The sequence below is a fragment of the Xiphophorus couchianus genome, chromosome 21, assembly GCF_001444195.1.
Source record: "Xiphophorus couchianus chromosome 21, X_couchianus-1.0, whole genome shotgun sequence".
Lineage (NCBI taxonomy): Eukaryota > Metazoa > Chordata > Actinopteri > Cyprinodontiformes > Poeciliidae > Xiphophorus > Xiphophorus couchianus.
The window spans coordinates 14,957,839-14,983,019 of record NC_040248.1 but is presented as its reverse complement, the minus strand read 5'-3'; the positions used below and the strand labels follow the sequence as shown (position 1 = coordinate 14,983,019).

The following is a 25,181-nucleotide window of genomic DNA, read 5'->3' as shown; positions in this document are numbered from 1 at the left end:
TGAACTTCCCATAACCCAGACTGTGCGGGACACTTATCATTCAGAGTGGGGCTGCGTCGTGCGGAGTTGTAATACCTCTTCTCTTCTTCTCTCTCCCCTCTGTTTTCTTCCATTTTTTCCCACCCCTTTCACGCTAGCTCGCTATGTCTGTTCCAGTTGACTTTCACCATGGTTCATCATATTTCTCAATTTTTTTCACTCCCCTTCAGAACCCTGCAACCCCGTCCCCTCTTCTACAGTACATCCCCCACCCTTCTTTCTGTCTCTCCCTTTTTGCTCTGCAATCTCATTCCCTGTGTAATCTTGGGGTACACAGGACCATTTTATTACTGCTCGACTCATCTTATCATCCACACTGTCATCTCCTCTGTCTCATGTCCTTTTCATATTCCTTTATTCTAACAAGTCTGCATCTCAGAACCTATCAGTGGTCCACCCCTTTTCATTTCCCTAATGTAACCCAGTAAAGACACGCGCACACACACCCCCACACGCACACACACCCCAACTCACCCTCTATTCCTTAACCCCTAATTCCATTGCTCTAACCTGCTCCCCATCAACATAATGCAGAGTGCACCTTAGTTCCCCGGATCTACTGTATGTAAATTATTGTGGATGCATGTGCATAGCCAGCTGTTTAGTAAGCAGTTTTTACCTTTACCTATCTGTATGGATTATCTCTGCATGTAAAATAAGTGGAAGCAAGACAACTTAAACAGGGAACAAGGTTGCAAAAAAGGAAAACAGGCAGAATGGTGTGACTGGAGACATAGGAAGACGGGGGGAAAAAAGTGAGTTAAGGAGGGAAAGCTGTCATTGAAGGCTGAAGTGAACCCTCAACCCTGCCTCTTGCTTTAATCCCTCATTTATGTGAACTCAGCTTTGGAAATGAAGCTGTCGCCGTATTTTCCTTCCTTCGCCCGTCTGTGGTATAATCAGAAACCACACATTGATTCAAGCCATACGAAGTCGCAGGACAGAAACACAGAAAATCACTCAGGAGAGGTTTTGAAATTCACTCCAAGAGTTGGAGGCAGAGATTCATACCGCCTCACCTCGTCTCCTGGAGGAGGAATCATTGGATATGTTGGAGACATAGGGGGAATTATGGGTAAATGCAGTGGCAAGGAGTGATAGTCTGCGATCTCTGGCTGTAATCTGGGGTCGCTGTCACATGCCATTCACTTCAGACTGTCTCAATGTTGTGCTGTTTGGAGCAGCACCGACTGACTTTGCTGGCTTTTTAAAATAATTTTCATAAAATTAACCCAGAGTTAACATTTCTAACAATTTCTTGAAATGTTGTTTTTTCTAGCAATTATGGTGTTTTTATTTTAAAATGATCAATAAATTGTCATTTAAATGACAACCATTTTCTTTGCCTTAGTTTTATTTTATGTTGTACATTATACTGTTTAACAACTGCAGTAAAACACATGATGCAAGCTTAGTTTTTTTAAGAATATTTATTTATTTATTAGGTCAAAGCTGATTGACAAAGGACATAAAAGCCATTAGTGTCATTTTCGAAAGCTACCATAGACTTATACTGCCATCTAGTGGTTTGAGAGGGGAAAAGAACTTGATAGACATTTCTTTAAAATAGGATATGTTCAGAAATAGAAATAAATGCTTTCCAGGTCACATTTTGCAAACTGAATATTGTGTCTTAATAGATTATGTAAGGAAATGCTATGCTAAACGTGTCGATTTTCACTAAGTGAGAATTCAATGATAATATCAGTTTTAGTATTACTAGTAGAAGTTGATTCTACTTGGTCTTTCTTTTTTAACAAGAGGGGTTCAAGTTAGATTCATCCTAAGATGAAGAGGAGTCTTAAAATGTTTGTAAATGGAAAAATTAAGTCAATACCATTTCCACCTTTTAGCCAGATGTAAACCTGGACGATCACAGTTCATAAACCTCACTTATGGACAACAACATTAAATAAAAAGATATTTCATATTCCTGTCCATCCTTTGTTCCTTTATCCCTCTATCTTCCCCCCTTGTCACCCTCCTCAGGTGGAGCAAGCATCATACTGGTGTGTAATAGCATGCTGTCAGTGTGGGCCGCGGTGAGGTGTGTGGAGGAGAGCGGCACGTCTCAGATGAGATATGTGACTGGCATGCTAACACTCAGTTTTATCTCAGGGAAAGGAGAGAGACAGGGCCCCCACATCTCCTCAGTATAAGGCTTTGATTAAAGCTCACTGGGTACACACACATGGACACCCTCCAAACGCACACGCGGGCGCTCAGATTATAAATAAATTGCAGGTAGGAGCATGCACACGTACTGTATATGCACCTACACACATCTCCCTGTCGTAGGTGGTGTTGTTTTGACCTAAGCCAGGTAGCTTGTCCATTATGGAGTTGATAGAAGGATTTGGCCATGTTGATTCTAGACAACATCATATCCTCTGCCATAAATACCCTGATTTTTTATTTATTTTATTTATTTATTTTTTTTTACCAGTGACTCACACAGCAATATACACAGCATAAGAGCTCTCAGCTTTATCCTTCAATCTCTTCCGCTGCAAGCAAAACCTCGCACATACACGTAAATCCAAAGAAAATGACAGGAAATGATTGTGTGGGGATAGATGTAAACAAAATCAAAGATTTTAAACATACTGTCGGCCGGTTCCTGCATCAATTACCATTTTGTGTCCTACTGTGGTTTCGGTGCTTATCACCAAGTGTGTTTTCTATGATGGGCAGAAGAAAAATACAGTTTGATTTGACATGAACAGCATCATCTGGCAGTGAGGTCTCAACAGCACACCAATAAAGCTTTGTATATAAAGTCTATATCCAGAACCAATGGAGCTATGGTGGAGCGTGATGGCTTCCATGAGAGAAGTTAATAGACAAACCATACGGCATATTGCAGCATGTGAGGAAAGGATTTTGAAATACTTTTTGTCAATTTGTCATCATCCTGTTGTGATTGTTTTTTTCTTTTTATATATATATATATATATTTGTTGTTGTTTGTTTTGTTTTTTTTTTTTTTTTTCCTTTTCCTTATGTAAAGCTGGCCCACAACGTCCCAGATCATCCACTTTGCTTAACATTGGGTGCTTTCCAAAGGTGCTACTGCTTGTTATTTTTCACCAACACTGGTCTTTGGAGCTTTTCTTTTATCTTCCTTACCATCCTGCTCACTGTGTGTGATAGCAAGATAAACATGGGTCCCCATCTTGTCTTGTTTGTCATAGTTTCTCTACATTCTGACCACTGACAAGTTGAGTAACAGGAAATGCTACATTACAACACAATGTTCTGCTCTACCCTACAAACCCTTAATGTAGACCTCCATAAAATTCCAAGTGTACTGTAATAATCAGATGACTCGCACCTTCTTGGACTCTCAATGTGGAATATCAATTTCTGCTGGTAATCCAATTATCATTTAAGTGGGTTGTAATCAGTTTTTTTAATTTTGGAAATGCACACATCATTTATACAATGCAAACAAAATAAATACAAGTGTAAAAAATGACAAAGGAACTGAAAATGTTCAAATATAAATTTGAATTACACACATTAAATATTACAACAAATAAATTTTTGCACTCAAGATTGCATTGTTAAATTTTTTTATGTTTTTGTAATCTTTACCACTAACTCAAGAAGAGTTAAGAAAACGTTTTATTGCAGATAATTCATAAACAATATTAGCTGTGAAAGACATGCACACCTGCAATATATGTGTGCCATTGTAAGATAAATATGTTCATGGCTCATAATCCCAATAGAAGAAACCGTCAAATTTAACTTTGCTTTTTGTTTTACTTATTTTTCTTTTTAAGCTGTCAGGTGGTATTTTTGGTCAGATCCTAAAAAATAAAATCTACAATCTTATTCATCTATTTAGATAAATTGGTCTGAGAGAAGGTCTCACATGTTACATTTTAATGTTGTGATACATGCTGTTCAGTTGTTTATATATATACAACTGAACAGCAATTTTTTTTGTTGTTGTTTTTTTATGTATGATAAACTGTACACAGAAAATCCTCAACAGGCATTTAAAAAATATATTATCAACTAAGACATTTAGAGAAACAAATCAAAACCAAGACTAACCCAGCAACAACTGTAAAGATGAATGAGCTATTTTGTTGAACTTATAGCTACCTCAGTTTATTTTACATTGGAGACAGAGGAAACTCTAAATAGGAGATAAATATAAAATGGGCACAACCTCATATTAGTATTTGACAAAAAGGTTAAATTGTGACAATCTACAGTTTCCAAAATAAAACGACAACAATTCCTTACCTCAGAACATGGTTGTGTATATTAAAACAATCTGGCTAAGCATTGGAGCTGTGGCTATACAAATATCAGAGCATCGGCCTGAAACTCAGTGCTACTTATTGTCATCACATTAATTTACTCAGATATAAGAAGTAAAATAAACAAACCTCTTTATTAACTGTGCAGACCTTGCTCACCATTTACTCTACTATTTTCATAATTATGCTATTGTATTATGTAGAAAAATGCACTATGTTGTTAGCAGCCGTCTTTTGTTGGGGTTCATATTTATTCAGTAAGCCAGTCTGTTATGCTAGTTTGCTGTTCACTTAGTTAACAAATTGAAATCAATTTAAACAAAGAATGATCTACTTCTGAAATTTGCAAATTCTTTTGTGATTTAATATGTTTTACTTTTTTTTTTTTACACTGTGCTGTTTCATGTTGAACCATTTGTCTTTTATCTAATCTACTTTGCGTGCAAATCCAGTTTTGGGTCAGGTCAAGTCAGAGAGCCAAGCTGGCTGGATTTGGAGACTGTGGCAGGCAACAGATCACTTTGACAGCTCATCTGTTCTTCACTTTCAGTTAAATCATTTACATAAACTCCAAAGCTCCAAGACTTGTGTGCTTTCTTATTTTTGTTTTTAGACATATGGGTTAGATGGATAGCTGATGAGCAAATATTGGAATAATTCAAAAGCAGCTAAATTAAGGTTTCTGCTCAAAAATGTATACCTCATTAACATGTCTCACACTCAGAATTGTTCTTTTTATTTTCCATTCTACTTCATTCAGACAAATCAGCGTTACCAAAGAAAATGTCCAGAAAATTTGTCTTTCAAAGCCTGGAAACCACGAGCAATAGTTGCTCAAAATATATACATTTTATCAGATGACTGAGCCTGTTGTCATGTAAGGCTGTTCAATTAATGAAGTTACCGCTAAGCCATCATTACAGTTTACTCACACACACCACTCCTACCACTGTGAGATGACTATTGGAATGATCCAAATGGTCAGAGCTGGGTGGAACACCAGCTGGATTCTAAATGAGCCCCTAAATTGCTTTGCGTCCTCTCATCATTGCAGCTGAAGCTCCTGTGTCTGGTCTTTTGTTGAAAGATATAGACTTGTGAGGGTTTACATTTGAATAAAAGCTTACCTTTGAAAGGCAGGCAATTATTCTGAGACCATTGTTGCTGTAACACTGGGGAGGGGGAACAGGCAGTGGGACGTCTTTAAGACACATTCTGAATAAGGAGTGCCTTCCTAACTTTCACATCAGTATAATAAACTATGCATCCAAGAAAAAAAAACTGATTTTATGAAAGACTCTTTGTCATAGGGCAGGAAGGAGTCAGGGGTCTGTCTGTGTAGAAGGTGAGGGGCTGGCAGGAGGACAATGAGGCTGAGGGAAATGTTTGTACATTTCTGTAGTGGGACCCTGTGGTGGCGATGGGATGGGAGTCTCAGGTGAAGCTGCAGAATGAGCAGAAACCATGTTAGAACATTTAGTAATTTTGATATAGGTTTGTCCTCAGTATGCCTAGTGCTTGTTTTTGGGGATATTTTTCTTACCTATTTGTGGAATGTGAGCAGCAGGCATGGTACTGATGACAAGGGTGTGTCCAGTCACATGGTCCTGGGCCAACTGGGTGTGTGCCGCATGGTGAAGGTGGCTGGACTCTGTTGTTAGCCCTGAACATACAACACAAAGAAACTGAAGAGGTGCAGTTAACTAACAAAAATACATTCAGAATTATTATAGGTTTGTTAAATATGTAAGCAGCTTGTGAAAGCAGTTTGCTGAATAATCCACTCTGTTAGCCTCACTATTCAAGTCAATGCATTTCAGAATCAAAATTTTTGTCAATATCAAAATTTGGAACTCAATTAGTCTTTTCAGGAATGAACTGCCATGCCTTGCAAAAGTATTTATATCCTTTAAATTTGTACCTTTTGGTTATGTTGCAACTCTAAATCTGAATGTATTTCAGTGATGTTATAGACCGCCACAAAGTAGTGCATGTGGAAAATGTGAAGTGGGTTTAAAAAGAAAAATGGCTTTTTATTAACAAAAATCTAAGAAATGTGTTGTTCATTTCAATGCGGCCCACTGTACTTTGAAACACTCTCAATGAACTATTATCCCTAGCTATGAACATAAATGCAGCTTTTCTGGGAATGTTTGAAAGGAACGTTAGAGAGTGTCAGTGAACAACGTGTAATCATAACCTAGCAAGACATGCCCAGTCACCTGAGCTGATGCTTCCTCATCTCACAATACTTACAATAAAAATTAGTGGTGGCAATAGAGCAGTTTGCTGTGGTAATGGTTTTTTTTTTGTTTGTTTTGTTTTGTTTTTTTAAAGCAGGGAATGTAATGCTGGTCAGTGGATGGAGATAAACATAAGAATGAAAAAGCGGTTAGGGGCTGAAAAAGCCTTCAGTCTGTGTTAGGGGTTCACTTTCTAACAGAACAGTGATCTAACTAGACATCCAGAGGTTTAATGGTTTAAACAAAGAATATGTCTGTATCTGTCAAAGTTTAGATCTTTATCCAAATCATAATCTGTGGCAAGACTTAAAAACGTATTCCTTTCTCTAGGTGTTTAAAGTTAGCAGAGACATACACCAAAAACAAATTGATTAAAAAAAAAACATTGACACCAGGGACGTTATATGGAAATAAATGCAATACATTAAAAAATGAAGAAAAAAAAAAGACTTACAAATATCACTTTATACATTACTTCACAGTTATACACCACTTTGGTTTGATGTTTCATTTTGAAGTTTTGTTTTGTTTTTTATTATTATTTTAATGTGACAAAATGTGTTTGGGTACTTTTGCAAGGCAACATAGATATAATTCTAATATACAGAGTACCGGTACATGTTTGTTCATTACTTATTTAATCAATTTTTGAAGGTAAAATACACTATAAAAACCTTCATTTTTGGGTTCCTAAATATATTATTCCAACAATTTTAAAATAGGAGAAAGTTTGCTGCTGTTGTTGTTGTTACAGTTTTTGTAGAAAGTCATTACACATTCTGACAAGAAAAATGCAGCTCTTTCTGTACACTGTCATCTAAGTCAAGTTTTCACATCCATGAGGGTTTATTTTTCCATGAGTGGTGAAAGCTGCGGGGCATGTTTTCAGATGACTTTTTACATCAGACCCCATATTATGTTTGAACTATTTGACATAGCCCTCCTTAAAATATAGCTGATGCTTTCTAGCTTAATATTTATACACATCTAGATGTGTGTGCAAATGTCCCTCGCATCACATTGTGTGGCAAAGTTGGTCTATTTCTGTTTTGCCTATTATACATGAGAGCTATGCAAAGTTACACTGTTCTTCGGTACAGTGTTGTTTTTTGTTGTTTTTTTTTACTTTTTAGTTGCGTATATTTATATGTCTTAGAGAACTTTGCTGAGCAGGAATACTTTTCCCCGTTTCCACAATCCCTCATGTGGCTCCACATATTCACCTCTCTGAGGCACCAGGAGTCGCTTTGCTGAAGGTCACCCTATTTGTTTACAGAATTACAAACGCAAACACTAGCTCAGGCCTACCTCCCAGCAGCATCTCCTGCAGCAGGTTGTCTATCTTGGCCAGGCCGCATAGCTTAATGAACTGGAGCTGTTCAATCATTTGCCAGGTGATGCTCTGCAGGGTGGGAAGCAGCAGTAAGAGCTCTCCAAAACGACCCCTGGAGTCGTACTGACGGTCGTTTATATAGTCTTCCAGACTCATCTGAACCTGTGAACACACGCATACACACGCCAACATTCACCACTGTGACGAAAACTCCAAATTTAAGTTTGAAATCCAAAGCAAATATTTATCTATGTAAAGTTACATGGCTAATGACAGTAAAAGTCGGTTGCCCTTCAAATACAAGTTAGAATACATCCTAAATGATAAGATTAAAATTGCTATAATAATAATAATAAATGTAAAATAATTAACTACAGACTTACAGTAATTTCAAAGATTAAATAGCAAACCTACCTGAAGACGCATAGTCTTAATTTTTGTTGGGTCCCGCAACGACTTTGCATCTGGAGATTAGAAAGCAAAGCATTGAAGAGACAGGTAAATAGACATGGGGAGGACATGATTGAAGGATAGGAAAGAAAAAAAAAAGAAAGACCAGGGATAAAATTGAGGATATGGGTAGAACTGATGGAATGATTATTGTTAAACTGGTGTATGGAGGCAAAATGAGGGGATTTACAGAAGGAGGGAGAAAGGGTTAACGCATGATCAGGGCGGTGATAGTGCTCGTGTGTAGGGATTGGAATCTAACTATGAGGGGAAACATACGACATAAATAACAATAGATTTATGATTAAATAAAATGTAATTTTTTTTTCCATGTTTCTAACAACGTAGTTACACCATCAATAAAATCCATCATTCATTATTTTACTATTTGTTTTCATTTTTTGTAATTGTACATTTTATTAAATTATACTGAATACACTTTACTTTGTCTTTGTCAAAGGTAATATTTCATTTCATGGCCAGTTGTTGGTGGTATTTTTAAAAATATCAACTTCCAACATATGATTTTTTTCTGCAAATAAAAAGGAATAAAGTTATGAAACAAATGAAACCCCTGATTGGTTATAAAATAATCTCCCAAGGTTTCAACATCTGACATAGAACTCTTTTTTTCTATTGTCCAAAAAGGGAAAGAACAACTGAACTGAAGTGAAATGTTGCTCAATTGTTTATTAAAGACTTTCAAATTAGTACAGATTTATCAAGTGCGTCTTCCACCTTGGGAGGCCCTACTTGAATAATTTTGTTGAATTAAAGAGTTTGTAAAGTCCAAGAAGTATGTTTTTTTTTTTTGATGAATGGATTATCTACAGCCGTATTCAGCAAATACTTAAGTATCTGAAACATACAGTATGTGCCATAAGCTTTCTAATCAGTTGCTAGTGGATGTAGCATTTAGTTATTACCTGGGTCAAAAAAGACAATTGCCTTGAGAGCTGCATACTCGTTGTCATCTATCTGAATATCTTGGAAGGGCTGGACCAGCTCGTCTAATATTCTGCTGGCAACTCTGCAAATCTCAGGTTCAGGGCCGTTCCTGTGTATCACACAGCCATTACCTGCAGAAACAGTTGGCAAAGTTAGTGGAGAAGAGTTGACTGGGGTAGAAACCTATTTGAGCAGGTATGGGTTGGGCTCTGGTGTGTATATGAGTGGTTTGTTATTGCTTGAGAGGTCCTATTTAAATTGTTGCATCAAAGCTAAATTGTAATTTGTAAGGTCCAAGAAGTGTGGCATTGCATAAAATATGTGGAAGTGTTTGTAGATTACAACTGTGTGTACAGTATCCTATTTTCTAAGTAATTAATGATATATTTATTTTTTTCTCTTACAAAGGACAACCTTGAGGTTACATTTCAAAAACAGAAAGCTTTAGTTAATTATTCCCAGGCCTCATACATATTAGTGCTGAGACACATGGTCACAACCAAACAGTGAGAAAAATATATCGTCATTTCCTACCTAAAAGGAGAAAGTCCTTGAATGGCATTGACCTTTTGGCAACCCCAAGCAAGAGATGTTCACCTGCATGAGCCCTGAGCAAGCTCACCTGGAAACGCATGCGCACACACGCGCACGCACGCACAGACAAAATAAAAAAAAAATATTAATAAGCAGAGCAGCAATTATTCTCTTTTCCTTCTTGTATGGTGCTGTGCATTGTCGTAGGCTACAGAAATGGGTTAGAGATAGCATACCATCATTGTAAAAATGCTAATGCTCTGCAGCATTTTGCAAAGTAAATCCTTTTTTTTTTCACACAAGGAAAAGCGAAATAAGTTTAATAGAAAAATACCAGCATATCTGAATAATATTATGGGTTCTACTCTAGGTTTCACTTCAGTATTTTTTAAACGACATGAGATCACTGCATAGATATGACTTAGTACAAGCTATATACAAATTAAGCTCACTTATATGACTTGTTACCTGGTCATCCAGTGGCAACTCGCCAAAGGAAGGAATATATTTGGCCCATTCCACCAAAACCAACAGTTGTTGCCTCATAGAATCACATACATCCCCTACAGTGGCTGATTTCACATTCGATACGTCTACTAGTCCTACAGGAGTGATGATCTGCAGGGAAAAAAATAGTAGGGTCTTACCACACATGATGATGTATTAATAAAAAAATATAGGCTTCCAGAGTTAATGGGAATATGAATGAAGATAAATAACTGTCAATATTGGAAGAAAACCTGTTTGAAACTACAGAAGGGTTGAGAATGGAGTAGAGTTCAACATAATAAAGCTAGAGCAGCAGCAAAGTCTAGATCATTCCAATCAAAGTCAAGAAGTGAATCCAATTTAGAGTCTAAGCCAAGATTGGATGGTGGCTATAACTACAGCAAAGAATTACATATTACTCGAGCTGTATACAAATTTACATCATACATTTCATGCTTCTTTGTAAAAGCAGAACATAAGAAATGTCTTCTTTTCCTACACTTTGCAATTTAGAAGTATTTTGTGTTTGTCAAATAAAATGTCAATAAAATGCACTGAAGTTTGTGGATGCAACATGACAGAATCAAAAAATGTTTCGCCGATGCATTGCAGACCTTTATTCCAGGAATAATAAAATAAGCAGGACATTCTTACTTGTTGGGATAATGACTCTGCCTGTGCTAAGACAGTAATGGGTGGAAGGTCTTGAGAATCTGGGATGACTCTTCGGGAACTGATCCGATCTCTCTCATTCTGTACAGCTAAAATATAAGAGCCGAGGTTATTGCTTGCACATGCGTGAACAAGAAGTAAAACAAAAAGAAAACCAAAGGGAACAACAGATAATAATACCAGGCAATTCAACAGCAGTTTTTACTTCTAAGCATGCAAAAGTTATTGTACTAATTTTAACATTTAGACTTGGACTAATTCATTAGTGTAAAAAGTTAAGGTGGGGTCCTAAAGAAAAATAATAGTTAATATTTAGGAAAATCACTGAAGATGCTGGGATCAGCAATAGGAAGTCAAACGTTAACCAGTTGCAGTACAGAACAACATGTTTCAGTATCACAGGATTAGGTGTCATAAAATTCTGCGCCAAGGTTATACCCCTCATAAATGCACACACCACACACACAAAGTCTTCCCTTGTTTTATGGCTAAGCCAATTTTGATTATCTTCATGAAGCTTTGAGATTCCATGACAACAATGTTTCTTGCAGTGGCTGTATTTTCTACAATAATGTGGATATTTTCTACAATAATACTGTATAAGTGAGGAGCTGCAAACGTGAGTCATTTTTGAAATCTTACCTTCTTTTTTCATGCCAGCTCTAAAGCATTTGTTGAGTCTGCAGAAGCGACATTGGTTCCTCTTATCCTTGTCAACCACACACTGTCTGCTGAACCTGTACATGATAAACAACAATATGGCCTGACTCTGCAGAACAGCATTTGATTCACGATAACATCCCATGTTGTACTGAAAGGTGCCAAGTCAATATGTTTTGACCAAAAAATAAGTATTAATCCTTCAGGTTTTATCATTGCATATTTTATTTGTTCAAACATGTGTCCTTATGGTATGCCTTGGTTGTCTTTACCGGCAGGTGTACACATGGCTTTTTCGTATGGAGCGTCTAAAGAAGCCTTTGCAGCCGTCGCAGCTAGAAGCACCATAGTGTTTTCCTGTGGCTTTATCTCCACATATTGCGCAGTTAGCGTTCAGCCCATCTGGACCAGAGTGGCTTGGTTCTGTTGGCATACTGTCTGCAAAGCACAACATACAGGCATATTTTTACTCATGCTTTACACACATCTGTAAATTACAAACAAATCAAGAATAGAAAACATTGTATATTGGTACTTATACAGTGATTTGATTTGTCTGTGTATGAAACTAAAGTGTGAACTAATTCAAAGAGTTTAGGGCTAGGGTTACGGTTATGGTACCATGTTAAATAAATTCTTCAGCTGAAGTGCTAAACGAAATAGCAGCATTATTTTTTAGCATTTATTATGGTAGCTGATGCCGTAATTATTCTTGTTTCTTGCACATTAAACATTCCTTTAGTGCTTATTATATAGTTCCAAGATACCAAGTTATTTAAAGTGGGAAACCTTGATGAGCATCAAGATACAAATCTTTAGAGTTCCATTCATATCTCACGCAGTTGTACTCCATGATCTCCCAACAATGTTTGAGTTAATGTTTGACTAACTCTCAGCTCAAAAACTAAGGTGACATCACAGAGGAGTGTTCCTATTCTTCAGCAAACCATGTTTATGACCCATGTCTTCAACTAACTTTATTTCACTAAATATCAGCGACAAAGAGCTCTACAAGCAAGATCATCAGTTTCTGGGGAAATATATGTATATATTTTTTACTGTGTGACAGAAAAGCACAAAAAGAGATATAGAAAGAAACTTAGGCTGTGTTTGTTGGTTTTCACAGAGAAAGCAATGGGCATTGCACTCTACCGTAAAATCCTCTCTTGTGTAGGTGTTGCTGGGCGACTCGTACATAGCAACACTATGCTGAGTATTCCCGACACCTTACGCCCAACTTAAAATAATGTAACTTGGGCGTATTTGATTAACTTGGGTGCAGTGGTGTGTGACGTCATATGTGTGCTCAAATCAGATCAACCCTAATATGGATATGAACCTACAAAGATTGACAAGTCTGCGTGAGTTTCATTTTAGTGGGTTTCTTTTGTGTTTGTCTTGCTGTGTAAGCAGGTTTTGTAGTTTGCTAAAATACATTTTAAAAAATTTGAGCCAATAAGTGTGTAAATGAACACATGACATGTAAAGTTAATAAAATTATCCAACTGTCTAATGTCACATATTTGCTAAGGCATGAGACATGTAAAATAATGTCAACAAAATATTTCAAGAAGTAAACTCAACATAAAACATGTGATAAAACATCAAAGCCTTTAATTTTAATAACGCATACATATTAAAAGCAATGGTTCTCCACTTGAGTGTTTGCAGTAAATAATTATTTGTAATTTAATGGCCCAGTATTCTTTTTTTTTTGTTTGTAGGTTAAAAACAAAAACAAAAAAATCTCATATTGAAAAAAACAAAACACCAGTGTAAGGGAAGTACCATCCCTCTACCCTCAAGTATATAATCACATATACTCTTATTTTGCTTAATTAAATAATAGATATAAAAAAGAGAAATGAACAGAAAACAGGATAGCTTACTATGTACACAAAAGGTTGAGATTTACTTGGTGAAAAATGCTGAAATACCTTTTCACTCAGTGATCTACTTCAAATCGATTTATTGAATAGTTTAAATTTGCTCAACCCAGCACAGCTTTTGCATTAAAGTGCAGCATTCTTAAATGAATTCACACATTGGCAAGTTTGATAAAATTAATGAAAAACACACCCTTCCTTCTTTCAAAATACTAACTCATTGAAATCAGCTTATCTAGCTTCTCTGTTATTAAATGTCTTCCGAATAATATTTCCTCATCCGGTTCTGAACATGATGACCTCTTATGCAGCAAACTTTTATCTATCTTGCTCCGCGACACTGTATCAGTGAGAAGTCATACCCCTCAGTAGTGTCATTACCTGTGAATAGAAATGAGTGTATAGCTGTGTTATGTGTACATGCTATCACAATGTCTCAAAACCAAGTTTGACATTTATGGGATTCTCAGTATGTATGTGCCTCCGTATTTAAGTGTCTGCATGAAAACTCACTTACCTCCTCCTGCATAGAGAACCTCTGCATTCTCAAACCCTAGTGTGCTGTATGATGGATCCAGGCCTTCGGAGTAGTTGGCCACCTCCATATCTAACAGAGATTTATTCTGAGGAGCTGCAGGATACTTCATTCCTGCTTCAAGCTGAGCTGCCTTTTTCTCTTTTTTTCTGTCTCCGTAGCTTCTCACAATTTGTCTTTGCTTCTGTTTTCTTGCCACTGTTTCATCTAACTCCCACACATTCAACAGGGGAGATCCCTCACTTAACAGGTCTATATTGTGATTTGATTGGGCCATGAACGCAAGAAAAGGTGGAGCTAGAGCTAAGACTTCTCACCTTATTATACCTTACTTATCTACTCTCCACTTACACACTTATCACAGAAATAAATGGACAGTTGTAAAGGAGAAATTTCCTCGACCAGTTTCTGTTGTCCAGTCTTCGACTTTTTGTCTTTATGAATCAAAGTATGCATAATGTGAATACTGTCTGCTAATTATTTATTTGTGTAGGGGTGTGTATGTGTATGTGGTCTTGTTTTTGATACAGTGTAAGGGCCATTTTTCTTACAAATACTGCATGTGGGGACCAACTGCACCTTATGGGCCCCAAAGCTAAGTTCCCATAAGTAGAGGTTCTGTTTTTGGGCTATAGGTTAGGTTTAGGACTATGGTGTGAATTGAGCTTAGGTTAAGTTTAGGGCTGGTCATTGTCATAGTAATAGTAATAATTAGGTTTAGTGTAAGCACCAGAGCTCTGCAATAGAAATGAATGAAAAATGAATGGAAGTCAATGTAAAGCCCCTTTGAAGATAGTATGTGTGTGTGTGTATGCATGTAGAGATTTGTGTTTGTGTGTGTGTGTGTTGTTCCAGGGATTTATAATCTAATCAATACTGGTATTACAGCATTATCACCTCAGCAGATATAGTCTATAAAAAGTGGAGAACACTGATAACTTCCATTAATTCCAAGACAAAAACACACATCCACACACACACCCGAGATTTACACTTAAGTGTTTTCATTCATAGAATTTGGTAAGCAGAAGTTATTCCCTGCATTTACTTAAAACCTGATTTTACTTGTAGTTATGTCTTTTTGACTTGCACTCAAAGTGTAATCTGAGATGAGCAAAAAAAAAAAAACAACAACAACTTGAAAACAGGCTCCTGGCTATTCTGTCTCTGATGCACTTCCCACCCACTTCACCAAATTTGATCAAGAACAAATTCAAAAGTGTAAATCATGAGTAGAATGACCGTCCTCTCAGGTTCATCTTTTAGGGCAGAGGCATAATAAACACACTGAATAGCTCCCAAGACATAAACCAGTTCAATAGTCTCACCCACCCATTTTACATGAAAGGTTTCATTGCACTAAATCTTACTGTGTGTTTTAGAGGCAATCAGTTTCGGGCATTGTGACAAAGAAGATTGTAAAAGATAAGATGATGATATGGATGACTTGATGCTCTACATCTGAAATGAGTTGGTCAGTCAGAAAAAAATTAAAGGAGTGTTTCAGCAAGGAAGAGGGTAATATAATGTCACAGTAAGGAACCACATCAGAATGCATATTATCACAAATTGCTTTGTAATACATATTAGTTATTTTTTCTGCTAATAGTATTTTCTCTCCCGGAACCTTTTCCATTTTGTCCCATTACAACGAGAAACATTTATGAATTTTATGGTGACACACAAAATGACACATATTCTTGAAGTGGAAATAAAGTAGCATAGCTTGTAAAAGTTTTGCAAACAAAACTCTGAACAGCATGGCATGCATAAGTATTCGTCGTCCTTTTACTATTAAACGCTTGATTAGCTAATCAGGTCCACAAATGTTTAACAATATCAATACAGCTAATGTGTGAGGGCATACAAGGTTTCTTAGGGAACATTAGAGAACAAACATCATAATGAAAGCCAAGGCAAACATAAGGAAAGTCTGGGGTAAAGATGTGAAAATGTTTATGCCTGAAACCTTTTCCATTTTGTCACATTACAACCAGAAACTTTTATGAATTTTATGGTGACACAAAAAATGACACATATTCTTGAAGTGGAAATAAAGTAGTGTGGCTTTTAAAAGTTTTGCAAACAAAACTCTGAACAGCAGTATCCTAAGCTTTAAAGATCTCATAGAAAACAGATCTGTCCACTCAGGAAAAGAGGCAGATCATTGCTATTTGTGCAATCTAACTAAAACATAGCAAGATTCTTGAATTGTTATTAGAGAGTGATAAGAAAGGTGGCCCATTTGCTACATTTTGCATTTCATGTTCCATTTAAGGGACACATGAAATGCATTGAGAAAGGTACTCTGCTTAGATGAGAGAATAACGGAAGTTCTTGGATTACATCAAAAGGCTGTGAGGATGATGTTCCTGAGCAGGATAGGGAAACTGGTCAGAGTTGATGGGAGACAGACACAGGGTAACACAAAAAAATAAAAAAAAACTTAGTTTGGAGGATCCTCCCCACGGCAGGATGATCATAGAACCAGAGATACACTGGGTCTATTAATCTTTAAGTATATTTACGTTAAATTTGTTCAGTCTAAAATCATACGTTATTTCCAATTGAGAATCCATGGCAAGACTTTGAATGTCTATATTCACAGATTAAATATATCCAATCTGTCTGAGAATGAGCTATGTTGAAAACAACAACAAGACAAATTTGTACGAAGTTTGTCGGGACATACTTCAAACGATTTACAGGTATAATTGCAGCAAATGGTGATGTACAACATATTGGGGGAATGTATTACAAACCTTCACAGCACTATTCAGGTTTTTCATTTGTGAATGCTTAATTGTCCACATCACAGTAATAAACTACTTTGTGTCTTATATCAAAATAAAATGTTGAGAGGTGTTAGTAGTAGCCCTGCAAAAACTATACAAACAATTAAGTTGTATTAGTATTTTTATCATGTACTGCAAATTGGAGGGTGAAATAAAAGGGTTAAATGATATGGTGATTAGACAGGAGGCTCTAGGTAGGGAGTGTGAATGGATTATAATTTAACTAGATGGTACACCCAGGCCTCATGACTCATCAAGTTTGCAAAGAGTGGCTTCAAACTTATAATCATGTTTTAAATCTATCCTGTAAGAGATGAGCTAGGATGATCTTGGTTATTTCTATTTATTAAGTACTGAAAAAGAACAAACTAATTATTTTCTGCAATTTCAGAATTCATAAGTCTAAATAGACTTAGACTATAATGCCTTTATCACAATTTGAAAGAGCCCAAATGTTGTTGTCACCATTTTGTTCACTTCTAATTCACATTTGATTTTAATGGATGCCTACCTGTAAATATTTCTGTAAGGCTGCAGCTGAAACACAACTACTTCTCTGCGAGACATCATGGAAAAATCCAAGGAAATCAAAGGACACAAGAAAATTGTGAACATCAGCAAATCTCATCTGTCTTTGAGTCCAAACACAGTTGTCTGAAGGTGTCACGTTTATCTGTTCAAATAATTACATATAAATAATACCTTAGGAGTCTCAACAGACCATTTATGGAAGAAGAGGTATTCTGTGTTGAAGTGATACACAGGATTTGGTGCAAAACGCTTTGGAGAAACCGTATGTTTAAAATAAATTCAAATCTTCTTCACTGTTTTGACATTTAGTAAATAGAAATATATGTGCTATTTCTCACTGAACTAACACAGGAGAAGTCTTGTCTGACTTAATATAAAACCGTGAATGTGACTTTTCTTGGCAACGGTACGTAAACATCTAATTTCAGCTGGTAAGACCTGGTGCAGGAGTCAGACTAAATGAGATACATTGCTTCCACCTATCAACCAAAAGCTCTCAGCTGCCATAAAACCCTTAGCGAGAGGCAATGTCTGTGAGAAATTGCCATAATACCAGCGCCTGTACTTAAACTAACAGTTTAAGACACGCATAATGATCAGCCAGGCACTGTTGCAAAAAACCACAACTTCCTGAAAAAAAGCTATAGTTGAAGGTTCTTCAGAAAAGTAATTGCCTCTAAATCTTAAGATGATTAACTATACCTTTGCTTCATTATTGCCTTTGACTTTAAAACTAATTCTAAACTACATAAATTATCTGTGTAATTGTGAATGTCCTAATAAAGATTTTTAAGTAAAATACCGGGTTAAAACAATGCATAGCAATTAATGTCCATATTTGAAAAAGCCAATGGACTGTTAAGGGGGGCCAAAATCGTATCTCATACTATAACCTCAAGGGTTAATAAACAACAGTCTAGTCGTCTTTGTAATTTATTTACAACAATACAAAGTGGACACAAGATTAAAAGTAGTGTTATATGGAGGTAGAAAAGGTAAATTATAGGAGCAATAGAAATAACATTATTTCTCTGGTGATTAATCCACATTGGTTTTGATTGTGCTGAAATCCCTGGTAAAAGTGAGAAGGTAAAACGAGAGCAAAGAGAGAAATATCTTGTTCCTGTTTATGTCCTTGACTTGTTCGGGTAAAACGAGTTATCACATGATCTTTACAGCACAGCTTTTGTGACGAAGTGAGTCTCTCTTATCTCCTTTCGCATACTTGCGTTACATGAGATACTTTAAAGCAGCGCTTCTACTTTGTTCGAATGAACCATCGCACACCATTTCTTTTCTCTTTTTTTTTTCAAATTAGAAAACCACATGATTTGAGGAACTTACTGCAACCAAAACTAAGAGATTCTGGTAACGTTTGGTATATAAGACTTAACAGTTTATGTATTTACTAAATGTAAATATTTCCAATTTAAAAAAATTAAAACAAAGCAAATACAAAACAGAAAAAGTTTGGCTTACCTGTGTTGCTGTTTCTGTCTAATATGTGCATTTATCCAGTAGTATTGCTGTACTCTGACAGGGAGCAGTCGTCAGTCGGCCATCGGGCTTATGGAGTTTTAAAATAGTTTAAAGTGTTGGGAAACATTAAAAGGGAAGGCTGGAGAGCTGAGCTGCCAATAATTCATGGAGCGACACATTGGATGGCGCCATCATAGCCCTGTCATAAGATCGATTTACTAAACAAACTTAAGCTAGGGTGGGGATGTTAAACAGTAACCCAGGTCCATAAAAACTAGAGAAGAGAAACATCACTAGGTGAATGTGAGTGTGCTGATGTGCGGGTGACACAGACCCCGTGACACAGAAAGTGCACAAAGATATATAATTCAAGAAACTTTAGATTTTGTTTAGAAAACTGTTGGAAAGAAATATATTTTTTCATCAAACTTTAAAATGTGTATTGTGATAATATTTTGAGTAAGGATCTGTTTTGTATGTCTTCATCAGCTTCAGTGGTCTAGGATCCTGTCATAGTCTCAGACTGGACAATGTGTAGTACAGATAAAGACCAGCAGATGGCAGGAGTTCATTTATTTTGGAGTCAAGTTCAAAGTAGTTTTCAGACTGCATTTATTACTTGGCAACATATACATTTATGCTATTCATAAATACAATATCAAAACTGGACCTGAGTTCATACTCTCTGGTGAAAACTTTTTTTTTAATTCAACAAGCAAGCATTTCTTCAATAATAATAATAATAATAATAATAATAATAATAATAATCATTATCATCAGCTGAAATAATATTTTTAGATCAGGTTGCCCAATGTAATACAGCCGGAAACTATGGTAGGGAACGAAGCAAATTAGCATGATCAGTGTGAAGCAGAGGCTCTTCAGTTGAGCCCCAAAGTCTTGCTGAGACCTGCATCCCTGGTCCTCAAGCCACACTGCCCTGCATGTTTTAGGTATTTCCTTGCTTCAGTCCAGCTGATTTTAATTGATGACTGATTAACAGGGGTTTGTTGAACTGCAATCAGTTGAATTGGGCACATTAAAGCAGGGAAACCTCTAAAGCATGTAAGGCAGTGTGCCTTGAGGACCAAGGTTGGGAAACGCTGGGTTAGATAATGAAGCAGGCAAAATGATCATAATTTGATATCAAATAAATTCACTAATCATGTAGATCAACAAGAAATATAAAAAAGAAACACATGCCAACATCTTATATCAGTTTGTCTCCTGTATGCACATCCGCAGTTATTGTAGACGCTGTGTTCACACAGTCCTACTCCTTAAGCATATGTGGAGTGTTCTCCTCCCCAAGAAGGTCAACATGTCCAAACAGTTGAAAGTGGTCAGGCTCAGTAAGACTTCATTGACAGGTTCAAGCTCAGGTTGCCCAATGTAATACAGCCGGAAACTATGGTAGGGAACGAAGCAGATCAGCATGATCAGTGTGAAGCAGAGACTCTTCAGTTGAGCCCCAAAGTCTTGCTGAGACCTGCATCCCTGGCGATCCCTTTTGTATAGAGTCCACAGGACGTTGGCCTGAAGGGCTGTCAACACAACACCTACCACTATCACCAGTATACTTAATATGTAGTTCAGCTCTTTGGCAGAATTCATGCTTTCTGCAAAATGAAAGCAATGAGTGGAATTTTTATTTTCTTCTGTCTTGCCATAAAAACGAAAAATGATGCAAGAGACTACGATGAGCACAATGACCCACAACACTACACTGCCAATGAGTGCTTGCATTCTGCCTAAGGATTCCACCTGCCTAGCCCTGCAGTAGTGTGGCCACAAGCGAGTGACGAGGATGATCATGTAGAGCAAAAAAGACACATACATGTGAATGTGGATCATCGCGCTCACCGTTTTACACCACTCGATGCCCAACTTCCACTCGTTGGTTACGTAATAGTAAATTCTGAAGGGCACTGTCAGAAGGAAGATGAAGTGGGCAAAAATTAGGTTAAACACGGTAATGGAGGTGGCAGATGCAGCACTGGACTTCAAGATGTGCATCATCAGGCTCAGGCTGACAGTACCGCACAGCAGAACTACAGAGTAGATGACCATCAGGGTAATGCGAAACTCTGAAGATTCAGGCTCAGATTTAGTGGTTGGTGTGTTGTTCTGAGTGATCATGGAGGTAGACAGTTGCTGCGGGGTCACGCTGGAAGTCATCCTAAAGAGAGTAGGTTTCAAACAAAATCCATTGTTAGAGACAAAAAGGAAGTTGGTGTAACAGTTAAATGGGTAGTGCTATAATGAGAGGGAAGAAAAGGGGATAATCTGTGAGTGAATGTTGACTTTTTATAACCTAAAAATCTTGGTAAAATAGGATGCAGGCATGGTACTACAGGAAGTTATTCAGCTATGTACTGTATTTCCTCTTGTGTAAAATGTGAAAATGTAATTTGTTACAAACGCAACCTATAACCTATACATGTGCTATACCGTCCAGACTAATTTACCTCTTTATTCTCAGTCTGATGCATTCTGTTTTGTCGAGTTGGCCTTTCTGCAGTCTATTTAGTTTTTGTATTTTTTTCCACAAGCAGATTCATTTCTGTTCATGAAGCAATGATGCTGACACATCTTATCATTTCAAAATGCGTTTTTACTTTTGAAGGTTCTCTTTTCACCATCCTCTTGTAGTTTGTTTGATTGAAAAAAAATCTAACAAATTTACGTTAACATTTTTGGAAAAAAAATACACACACACACATACATATATATATGAAATGTACAACTCTACATGAGTTCAAATTCTTAATGGAAATATTCAAAACTCAGTACTCAGTTCTGTTGTAAGACTGTCAGTGACTTACAGCAAGGGTCGGTATCATTTGAATAAACACATTTTATAAAATGTAATTTAGAGCTAATTTAGAGAACCTTACTATTGCTTGGTCAGTTTATCAAAAGTGAATAAAAACAGCAATAAATTTTCCCCGAACACCAGATTACCACTAATTACAACAACAAAAAATGATCAATTTTCTATTGAAGAATATTTTGAAAATGTGTCTTGCTTGTACATATTAATAAAGAGAACAAGGCAACAACCTCATGATGAGCACAAAAAGAGATGCAACCTTAGCTTTCCATGTAGACTTACCTTGTAGTCAAAAATTTGGCTGCTGCCTGTTTTTAGGAGTCCCAGCAAAACGTTAGAAACTCTCTCTATCCTTCATCCCACCAGAGTGGTAACTCCAAGTTTTGACAAAGTCAGTAAGCATCCAAACACTTTCACAAATATGAGATATTTTCTGGGTCTAAAGTTAGCGTAGGTTATTGAAATGAGCTACATCTGCCCGTGTCAAGAGCCCTTTTGCATACTGGGTGTCTGTACTTTGTCACCGGAGGTGACTTCATGTCAGCATAACCACAGAAATTGTAGCTTCCTTGTTTTGGCCACCTTCTGTTTGCGCTCTGTTTTTCTGGGGATTTTTGTTGCTGTTGTTGCTATTCTTTAACTCCAAGAAATGCAACATTTACATTATTAATTATACCGCAGATACAGCAAATTACTTTTATTGTGTAAAAAAATGTCTTTTACATTTGTCCAACTTAATCGGCGTAAGTTTATAGTTTATTTTATCTCATAGCATCTACGGTGTACATAAATCTAATGAATTCTTATTTGTTTAAAAATCTGAGAGCATCTGAAATGTATTAACCGTGTGGTTGCATACTGTTGCATTCTGTTGCATTATATTGCCATAGCATAAGCTAATTGATGTGTAAAGAGAAGTTAGTCAGGAAGTCATGGTACGAGTAGCGATGTTAACATATGTCTATAAATATTGCAGTCAATTGCAAGCATTGCAAATGTTTTAGATGTTGTTGATGCTAACCGGTTCCCATGGGTTTTACAGTAAAAATATCACACTACTTTTATCAAGTTCTACAAATTGTCATTGTACAACAACGGAATTACAAGTTTGTGATGCTGCATAATGTAGACTATCCATCCATCCATCCATCCATCCATCCATCCATCTTCTTCCGCTTATCCGGGGTCGGGTCGTGGGGGTAGCAGCTTCAGAAGGGAGGCCTAGACTTCCCTCTCCCCGGCCACTTCTTCCAGCTCTTCCGGGGGAATCCCGAGGCGTTCCCAGGCCAGCCGAGAGACATAGTCATAATGAAGATTATGCTGTTACTATTTGACTATTTTCTTAAAATCTGGATATCATCCATCCATAAGTTAGTCTATGGGTTCCTGTGAGGGACTTTCTGAAATGTGTGAGGAAGCTGCAGTACCCATGGCAACAACTTAAGCCACAGTTCCACTTTGTTGCTTCCACATCAGTATGCAAAGCTGCATGTGGGTTTAGTTATTTGTCCCTGTAATTCTTTGCATCTGATTATTCTGTAAATAATACACATCTGGTCCTTTTATTATGATTTGTTTTATTATGCAAAACATTTCTGTCAAAATGGCAAACACACGTCTTGTTCCTTAATTTCAAATCCTTCATTAAAGGTTTCACTTGCATAATGATCATTAGTCTACTAAAGGGACAACTTTCAGTTCAGCTTCAATTTTTTTCCAGATTCATGTATTTATTAAGCTCATTTTATAAATTGCTTTCTTATTTGAACCCATAAAGGAATGTCCAAAGCACATGAATTTTTACTTCTAATTGATGTTAGAAGTGTCAAACTGGAAACCTGATACCATCAGTTTCTTCAGGGAAACTGATGGTCATAGTTCTTGAAATAAAGAATTGTGCTCTTTATTTCATATGAAGAACTGTGACCATCAGTTTCCAAGAAAGAAAACCCAAATGGTCATAGTTCTTTATATGTAATAAAGAACTATGAAGTTCTTTGGTAGTCTCTGCTCAGTGTGGCTATTGTACAAACACAGCACTGTTGAAATGCTTCTACATTTACTTATAACATTTCTTAAGGTTGTCAAATTATTCTTTAATTTACATTTCACCACAGAGTAAGAAACCATTTACAGCCAAAACAAAAAGATCGATCTCTTGAATTTTAAGTCTGCTACAGCAAGACTTTTTGTTCAAATGCTGTTGAGTATGTACAATAACTCCATGTGGAGAGTTGAGAAACACTGAATTGACCCAATTTCAGTGTTGTGTAAATATGCTATCACACTAACTGCTGAGACCAGTTTATTCATAATTTAAATGGGAAAACCAATCAATATCCTATAAACTTTCCGATGGGCTTGTTTGTATTTTTCAATGTTTTGAAGTTCTTGTTTGGTTTGGCTCAATCCAAAAACTTATGTTGAAATCTAGTCTTTCAAGTTTACAACACCATTTTCCCTTTACCGAAAGCTATAAATAAAAATCAGATCAATTGCATCCAGAAGTCACCAATTAGCAGCATCTGCCCGTGTATTATTCAGTCTCAGTTAAATCCAGCTGTGTGTTCAGCTGTGTGTTTAGACTCAGCTTTAAGTGTTTATTAGATAACATTAACAAGCAAAAAGCATCAGACTGAGGAACAACTTAAGTGATACAGTTTTTTATAGCATTGTTATTAAAAAATGGTTATAAAAAAATGTCATGAGCTTTGGACATCTATTTGAGCTCTGTTCAATCAATCACTTCAAAATGGAAAGATTGTGGCACAACTGCAAACCCACTGTTGTGCAATAACAGGTTTGGTGTGAATAAAACATTAATAAGTACTAAAGGCAATTATTAACAAAATTAACAATTTAGATCAAAATTACAAAGTTGGGCACCATCTGATTATCGGGAATTCATAGTCAAACCTCTCAATCTCAGTTAATTCCCAATGAATAGTTTCCAGGTGAGGTGTGATTTTATAGAACAATAGATAGAGTAGATTTGTGCACTGGTGTTCTCAAACAGCACTAGACACATCGACACAAACAACTTCTCTCCAAAATACAGGAATCTATAAACAAAATTCTTCAGCTTCCTATTGATTTCAGTAAAGAAACTTTAGGCTGAAAACATCGAAATAAACTACTAAGCACAGATAAAAAGAATAAGTAAAACTAGTGATCTAAGGACAAAGTAAAATAAAATTGTAACACCAACAACCGATAGACAAATGGAGGGCTATCACAGTTCAGTGTGAATATGTACTTTTAAGAGCCAAGGTTTGCTCTGAGGAATTGGAATGAGGCCAAATTATCTTTAAAAGTTGACAAAAAAATAAAAAAAACTAATACAAAAATCCAGGAGCTGCCAGGAGTTCAAACAACAATTTGGTAATACTAGCAGAAGATAAACATATTTAAAAAAACAAAACAAAACATAATGTTTTAAAAATTGTGTGTGAAAAACAAACATGGTTTGACAACTTG

At 36.5% G+C, this 25,181-nt stretch overlaps 2 protein-coding genes across 3 annotated transcripts; both read right to left on the bottom strand.

Annotated features, from left to right (window-relative positions):
- Nucleotides 1–3,822: 3,822 nt before the first annotated feature.
- On the bottom strand, nucleotides 3,823–19,073 carry hnf4g (hepatocyte nuclear factor 4, gamma). Of its 2 annotated transcripts, none has more exons than XM_028004255.1 (11): nucleotides 18,872–19,073; nucleotides 11,918–12,083; nucleotides 11,628–11,722; nucleotides 10,968–11,074; nucleotides 10,293–10,442; nucleotides 9,825–9,912; nucleotides 9,269–9,421; nucleotides 8,307–8,356; nucleotides 7,868–8,054; nucleotides 5,860–5,979; nucleotides 3,823–5,760 (listed from the first exon to the last, which is right to left on the bottom strand). In XM_028004255.1, exons 1-11 carry the CDS (start codon nucleotides 18,900–18,902, stop codon nucleotides 5,639–5,641), a joined length of 1,269 nt encoding a protein of 422 aa, XP_027860056.1. In that variant the 5' UTR covers nucleotides 18,903–19,073; the 3' UTR covers nucleotides 3,823–5,638. The 2 variants fall into 2 exon arrangements, with proteins under 2 accessions (XP_027860056.1, XP_027860055.1); XM_028004254.1 differs by lacking the exon at nucleotides 18,872–19,073 and adding an exon at nucleotides 14,049–14,302.
- A 393-nt stretch (nucleotides 19,074–19,466) lies between these two features.
- Nucleotides 19,467–22,197, bottom strand: gpr141 (G protein-coupled receptor 141). Its single transcript, XM_028004528.1, has 2 exons — nucleotides 21,987–22,197; nucleotides 19,467–21,050 (listed from the first exon to the last, which is right to left on the bottom strand). Exon 2 carries the CDS (start codon nucleotides 21,047–21,049, stop codon nucleotides 20,135–20,137), a length of 915 nt encoding a protein of 304 aa, XP_027860329.1. The 5' UTR covers nucleotide 21,050; nucleotides 21,987–22,197; the 3' UTR covers nucleotides 19,467–20,134.
- Nucleotides 22,198–25,181: the final 2,984 nt, after the last annotated feature.

Bases quoted from the DNA above. Each gene is read 5' to 3' on its own strand.
- hnf4g (XM_028004254.1), bottom strand. From the start codon at position 14,178: ATGAAGTATCCTGCAGCTCCTCAGAATAAATCTCTGTTAGATATGGAG. The intron at 12,084-14,048 runs GTAAGTGAGTTT...TGTGCTTTGCAG, and splicing joins GGTTCTCTATGCAGGAGGAG to ACAGTATGCCAACAGAACCA. The intron at 11,723-11,917 runs GTAAAGACAACC...TATCATGTACAG, and splicing joins AGCCATGTGTACACCTGCCG to GTTCAGCAGACAGTGTGTGG.
- gpr141 (XM_028004528.1), bottom strand. From the start codon at position 21,049: ATGACTTCCAGCGTGACCCCGCAGCAACTGTCTACCTCCATGATCACT.